The sequence below is a fragment of the Orycteropus afer genome, unplaced genomic scaffold (assembly GCF_000298275.1).
Source record: "Orycteropus afer afer isolate SDZICR_OR568_19922 unplaced genomic scaffold, OryAfe1.0 scaffold00440, whole genome shotgun sequence".
NCBI classification, from domain to species: domain Eukaryota; kingdom Metazoa; phylum Chordata; class Mammalia; order Tubulidentata; family Orycteropodidae; genus Orycteropus; species Orycteropus afer.
Genome location: NW_006922027.1, coordinates 2,082,108 through 2,089,361, shown reverse-complemented (window position 1 = coordinate 2,089,361; position 7,254 = coordinate 2,082,108). Strand labels below are relative to the sequence as shown.

Genomic DNA, 7,254 nt, shown 5'->3' with positions numbered 1-7,254 from the left:
ACACGCCAAGTCACTAGTTCAAGTCCAGAGATAGTCCAAAGATCAGCAGGAAACATATCAGCCTGCTAAATGAAGATTCAGCTACCTGTAGGGTCCAAACATGCCAAAAAGCTGCAGAAATCTTTCTCAAAACTTCTTCCACACTAGAAGCAGACCACATCCCTAAAGTAGCTACTCAGTTGCTCCAGGAGATTCCACCATGGAGTTAATTACCAATCTCATCATAAGGAATAACTACATCCAGCTGCCCAGCCACTCAAAATCAGGCTCAGCCAAGTTGACACATAACTTTAACTACCACATTGTGTGACTCAGTAATACATACTCCCAAATTTTGGGCTCCCTGGCTTGAACTTCATCACAGCGCCACAGCATTCTTCACAGCACACACTGCCAAAAAACAACACAGATGCATCACGGTTTGCTTTTTTATATACAGCCCAAGTGTAACTCTCATTATTTAAAGAATAGATTCCAATGTAATAAATGTTAGCATGTATTTAAAAAAAAAACAAAAAACCAACACAGTGTAATAGCGGTACAGGAATGTTATAATTATGGATAGAGCTTATTACAAAAAGGAGGAATTATGTATAACATTAAAAAAAGAAAGTCCTTAAAGGTTAGCATGTGATATGTGATGATCTTTACCCGAGTATTCTTGGTTATACTTTAAGAACATCTGTAACTTAATTTCAAAGAGGTGGGAAGCCAGAGAGACAAAGAGAAGTGCATATATCTCTGTGAGCTGGGCTCAGTCTCAGTGCACAGCTATGATAGTACATGCTCCAGAATGCCTTGTCTGATTAAGTGTTCACACTTCCAACGAGGTAAAAAATGCTAAGAAGAAAAAGAGAAAAGGGAGATGAAGAGTAATTACTGGAAAACAAATTATTAGATTACATTTTACATCAATAAAAGCAGCAATTGATTATTTACATTTTTCAAATTCCAACAGCTGTAAGTCAGGATTGACTCAAAAGCAATGGGTAATGTATAATTAAATCTGCTGTATTTATTGTTTTAATCAACTCAAATTGATGCCACATAGAGCTGTACAGAATTCTGATTCTTAATCAGATTTCCATGAATTATATAGTTTACTTAAGTTACATTCAATTAAAAATATCTGAATTATATTTTTTCCCCTGGTGTTTGTATGTTTTATTTATGCACAAAAATATCCAGGTAGGTGAGATTTTTGGACAACAGGAATATAAATGGTGTAAGAGTTCATTATGAAGACCAATAGAAGAAACAATTTCTTCTTTAAGTCTTCTAAGATTTGAATATGAGTATTCTTTTTAAACAATAGTGACAATGTTTCTGAAAGAACTTCTAGCCACCTAAATGTAAGAAAATAAATTTGTTTGTTAAAACTATACACTTGTGTTATTTTTGTTATGGCAGTACTAGATAACTAAGGTATATGCTAAATGCCTAGAATTCTTTTTATCAGTATCACTGTCTAATAAAGAACTAACATTTATAAAATGAAGTATAAGTTGAAAATGAGTGCTCAACACCTATTTCAGACATTAGTAATTCACAGAAGCAGCTTAATCCAGTTTAACAGCCTCTGAATAATGTTCTACTACTTAACTAGAATGAAGCCCAATGTGGTAATTTCTCTGGAAAATACTTAGCATTAAACACAAGCAACATACTAGTAAATTATTTAATCTTTTCTTACTATATATTTGCTTCCCATCTTAATATTTAGAAAATGTACAAACCAAAGTGATCTATATTAAACATAACGTCTAACCTGTCATCACAAGGTATTTATTTTGCTACTGATTCCAACATTTCCTTCAGTCAACATCCTCACAACAGTTAAAGTACAGTATTTTAAGATAAATAAATACCTGGCTGTTTTTTTTTAATACAACAAAAGTGCAATCATCAACTTCAAATTCTCCATAGTCTTTCAGACACCGCACCTGAAAGGAAAATCTGAAGTTTTATCTGAACAATTTTTAAAATATGTATTGAACATAAAATAAATGGGGATTACATAAATATCCACTCAGTAAAGTACTAATTTCTCCACATCCTCACTAACATCTGCTATTTTTCATTTTTCTGGTAATAGCCATCTGATTAGGGGTAAATAATACAAGCAAGTGTTCTGGTAACTACTTGTGTAACTTCAAAGAAGGAATTTTCAAATATGGTCCCAGAATGAAGATGACAGACCTGATTACAGCTCTAGTACTGCCCCAGGAAAAAAAAAGGGGGGGGTCATTTTAGAAGCTGAGTTTATTCTCCCAAGTGGTAGGATTGGTGTGGGCTTTCAGTAAAACGAACTGCACCAGCAAGACATAGTCTTATTCTGTATAAAATAAGTAATGTTCTATGATTCTTCTGAAATCTTAAGTATCACTCCCTAAAGTAACTTTCTTTGAGAGATACTATTCTGATACCACCCTTCCCCCCATGACACCATTGTTTTACCTTTTAAAATACATTTATTATGGAAAATCATGAACATATTTAAAATGAAAGAGAATAATATAATGAAACTTCATGTTCTATTTCCTAACTTCAACGATTATCAACATGTGGCCAATCTTCTAACCTTCATCTACTTCTGTATATGTGTTGCTGAACTGAGCATGAACCTTCACCTACTTCTGGATTGTTTTGAAGCAAATCCTAGACACCATTAATGCACCTTATAAAAATTAGTAATTTTTAATGGCATGAAACATTCACACAGTATTCAATATTTCCCCAGTTGTTTCATATTTTTTTTAAAGGTGAAATGTTCAAATCAGAGTTCAAGAAAAGCTACAAATTATACATTTTTAAAATATGTCTCTTCAGTCTCTTTTAAGCTATACAGATTTCCCTCTTTATTCCCCTTCATTTTGGCAATTTATTAGTTGAAGAAACTGAGTAGTTCACCTTGTACAGTTTCCCACATCTGGATTTTGTTGTGGATTCCCGTGGGATCATTTAAAATATTTCTCTGTTGCTGAATATCCTGAAGAATGGAAGTGAGAACTAGAAGCTTGATTACATCAGGTTTGATTTTCTGGCAAATGGTGTTATGTATTTCTCATTGCAAGCCCTCACGAAGCACAAACGTCTGGCTCTCTGTTTCTGGATGTTAAGATTGATCAATAAGTGAAGGTGTTTTCCATACTATTCATTACAAAGGTTTCCATGAACTTTTCACCTAAAAGTTTTAGTAGCTATTTGCCTCTATGCATTGAGTTACAAAATAGCATTCATGTAGGTCTTTCTTTACAACTACCATGTATTAGCTGGGATCCGTCCATAAAGATTGTCTTCATAAACTGTTTACCCTGAGATAGAGTTTGTACAGTAAAAATGGATGCATGATTCTGTAATTTACCATTTTTCAAAATAAGTTGTTTCCCTCATTTTCTCTAAGGGTATCTTATTTTTAAAAATTGTTTTGTTGTTTGGTGTTAATATGCACACGATTTTAACATAATTGATGTGATTCAATCCATTGCACTTACTTATTTAGATGCTCAAATTGCCCCTTCTTTGGCTAGTGTGGTAGATAAAGGTTGTATGTCAACTTGGCTGGGCAGGGGGATGTAATAATTCCCCATGAAACTGTAATCATCTACATAGTAGAATCTGCTGTGAGCAGCTTATATGTGTGTGGCGTTTTCAGAATATAAGGAGAAGCTGTGTGAAAGATCTCTAGCTTTTCGTCACATTTGGACCCTGCATTTGGCCAAGTCTTCATCTCACTGGCCTGCCATGTTGTCTGCTGATCTTGAGATTTTTCCTGGACTTGAACCAATGATTCGCTGTGTTTCTTTCCAGTTGATTTTGGGATTGTGGCATTTTATTTGCTGACTGTGGGTTTACCAGCCTCACCAGCTAGTAGCTGCCTGAGTTACAAAGAAGGTTTCAGCCCAAGCGGGACTGGATTAAGAGGTAGAGCTGAAGCCCAAGGTTGAAGGGCCTTCACTCAGCCTCTAGAGCTGGTACTCTGAATTTGGACTTCTAGCCTCCTAAATTGTGAAAGAATAAATTCTTGTTTGTTAAAACCTTCCATTTGTGGTATTTCCATTTGTGGTATTTCTGTTACAAAAGCACTAGAAAACCAAGACATCTAGTCAGGGTTCCACTGAATTGGCTCCCAAATCCTTCTTATGTTGTCGTTAGGTGCCGTTGAGTCAGCTCTGACTTACAGCCATCCCATGTACATCAGAACAAAACACTGCTTGGTCCAGTGCCAGCCTCACAATCCTTGCCACACCTTGTTTGTTGTGGCCACCATGTCAAATCACCTTGTTCGGGGCCTTCTCTTTTTTTCGTTGACCCTCCACTTTCCTAATCATGATATCCTTCTCCAAGGAATGGTCCCATCTGATAACATGACCAAAATATGTGAGACAAAGTCTGGCCATTCTTGCTTCCAAGGAGCATTCCGGCTGCACTTCTAGGACAATTTGTACTAGACTTCTGGCAGTCTAGTACTTTCAGCATTCTTCCTCAACACAACTCAAAAACATCAACTCTTCTTCAGTCTTCCTTGTTCACTGTCCAGCTCTCACATGCATATGAGGCGATTGAAAATACCATGGCTTGGGTTAGGCGCACCACAATCTTCAAGGAGACATCTTTGCGTTCAGCACGTGAAAGACGTCTTGTGCAGCGTATTTTCCCAGTGCAATACACAGTCTGATGTTTTGACTTCTGCTTCCTTTGGTGTTGATTGTGGAACCAAGTAATATGAAGTCTTTGACAACTTCAGTCTTTCTCCATGTATTGTGATGTTGCTTTTGACAGCTGGAGCTGTGTGTCAACTTGGCTGGACCACAATTCTGGGTTGTTTAAGCAATTGTGATGTGGGCTGTACCAATGATGGGATCAGATGTATATGTTTTGAGCAGCCAATGCATTGAAAGGGAGCTTCCCTGGGGGTGTGGCCTGCTTCCAGTATATTTATGGACATCCTCAGGAAAGAGACTCTTCTGTGAATCGGGATTGTGTTGTGCTGCCTACAACTGTCTGTGAGCGAATGATCCAATATTTGGCCTGGAGATCTTGGATTCGTCATTCGTTGGTGTCAACAGCCAGCATGTTGCCTGCCAACCTTGAGCTCCTCAGCCCCTGCAGCTGCATGAGTGGGGAAAAGTTTCCAGCTTGATGTTTGATCCAAGAACTTTGGACTTGCCAGCTTCTATACGTGTGTGAGCCATTTTCCTAAGAAAATTTCTTTTTGTCTATATAAGCTTTACTGGTTTTGTCCCTCTAGAGAACCCAGTCTAACACACTGCTTATTGGACCAGTTGTGGTGATTTGTGTTTTATGTTGAGATCCTTCTTTGTCTTGTATGGAAGTTTTTGTCTTAAAGTCAATTTTATCAGAAATTAATATTGCCACTCCTGCTCTTTTTTGGTTGCCATTTGCTTGATACATCTTCTTCCAGTCTTGGATTGTTAGTCTGTTTTTGTCTTTGTATCTAAGGTGTGTCTCTTGTAGACAGCATATTGATGGGTTCTATTTTCTTATCCAGTCTGCAAATCGCCATCTCTTGAGTGGTGCATTTAATCCAATAACATTCAGTGTAATTATCGACAAGTATAAATGGGTTAATGTCATTTTGTTATGTGTTTTTTCATGGTGTTCCTGATTTCTTTGTTCCATATAATTTTCTGTGCTGAGCTCAAGTTTATGAATTGTGGTATCATTTTTCTTTGTTGTTGTTGTTTTAGTGTTTGCTGTATATTTGTGCTTACTCTTTTTTATTGTGATGTGAAGGTTTACTATTTTTCTTTCAGGTTATCTGTGATTTATAATTTTTTCCCTGAGTTTAGAATAGTCCACTCTTTCTCACAACTCACTCGACTTCCTCATAGTATTTTACCACTTTTTGGCTTGTAGTTGGCCTCATTTGCCAACTGATGTCTCTGGTTCCCTGTTTACAATCCTGAAAACTTGTTTACTTTGGGTTAAGTCCACAGGTGTGTTGGTTTCCGGGTTATGTCATTTTATGTATTAATGGTCGGTTGCTGTTTGCTATTATTGGTTCTCTGTTCAAAGGACTCCCTTTTGTATCTCTTGTAAGGTTGGTCTGGTTTTAACAAATTCCCTTAATTTCTGCTTATCTGGAAATGTCCTAATTTCACCATTATATATGAGGGACAATTTTGCTGGGTATGTAGTTCTTGGTTGAAAATTTTTCTTTTTCAGGGCTTTATATATATACCATCCTACTGCCTTCCCAGTTGTATGATTTCTGCTGAGAAAGCAGAAATTATTCTTATTGGTTGTGTCCTTTGTAAGTAACTTTACATTTCTTCCTGTTCTGCTTTCAGATTCTTTGTCTTTGGTTTTGATGAGTTTGATGATGATATGTCTTGGTGATTTTCTTTTTGGGTTTATCCTGTTTGGGGTTCATTGGACTTCCTAAATGGATATATTCTCATCTTTCATCATATTAGGGAAGTTCTCCTCCGACAAATTTTGGAGAATCTTCTGTGTTTTTATTTTTCTCTTGCTGTTCTGGAATTCCTATTACACGTAGATTATTTCTTTTGATGGTATCCCACATGAACCTTAGGCTTTCTTCATTTGGTTTTGATCTTTTCTCTGACTTATCCCTTTCCAAAGAAGTATTCAGGTATTTGTTTTCAATCTCATTAATTCTGTCCTCCTTTGATTCAATTCTACTCCTTTACCATTTCAATGTGCTATCAATTTCTGAAGATTCAGTATTAATCTTCTAGATTTCGATCTGTAGATTTTTGAATCATTTCTAATTTTTCATTTATTTTGTCATTTTGTTCTTGTATTTTCTTCTGAAACCATTCTAGGGTTTTATCTGTGTTTTCCTTAATTTTCTCAGTGTTTTGCTTGATCTGTCTGTCAATCCTTTGAAGATACTGAAATATAATTCTTTGAATTCCTAATCAAGTGAGCTCCAATGCTGCTTCTTCGTCAGAGATGTGTTCTGGGTCTGTATCCTCCTCCTCTGTTTCTACCACTTTATCTTGCTTCTTTTGTGGACTGTGATAGTCTGTTGTCTCCAAGACATTGTGACATTGTTTTATTTAGATCTCTGTTAACTGTTTGTGAAGAGCAGTAAGGGTGAGTCAGGCTCTTCTTGGTGGTCATTTATCCTTGTCCAGTTGGTAGAGAAGGAAGTGGTGGCTCTCACTCAGTAAGCAGAGTTGCAGGATGTGCGGGTGTGGTTGAGTCATATGGGTATGGTCGCTGCCTCCCACTCAGAAAAAAACAACAATAAAAAAAAAAAAA

The 7,254-nt window shown here is 36.6% G+C and overlaps 1 protein-coding gene across 1 annotated transcript in view; it reads right to left on the bottom strand.

Annotated features, from left to right (window-relative positions):
• Nucleotides 1-771: 771 nt before the first annotated feature.
• Nucleotides 772-7,254, bottom strand: part of GINS1 (GINS complex subunit 1) — a 95,630-nt gene continuing 89,147 nt past the window's right edge. The window contains exons 6-7 of the mRNA XM_007954179.1: nucleotides 1,869-1,943; nucleotides 772-840 (exon numbers count right to left, since the gene is read on the bottom strand). Of these exons, the coding sequence (XP_007952370.1) occupies nucleotides 772-840; nucleotides 1,869-1,943 (144 nt within the window). The remainder of the gene's footprint in view (nucleotides 841-1,868; nucleotides 1,944-7,254) is intronic.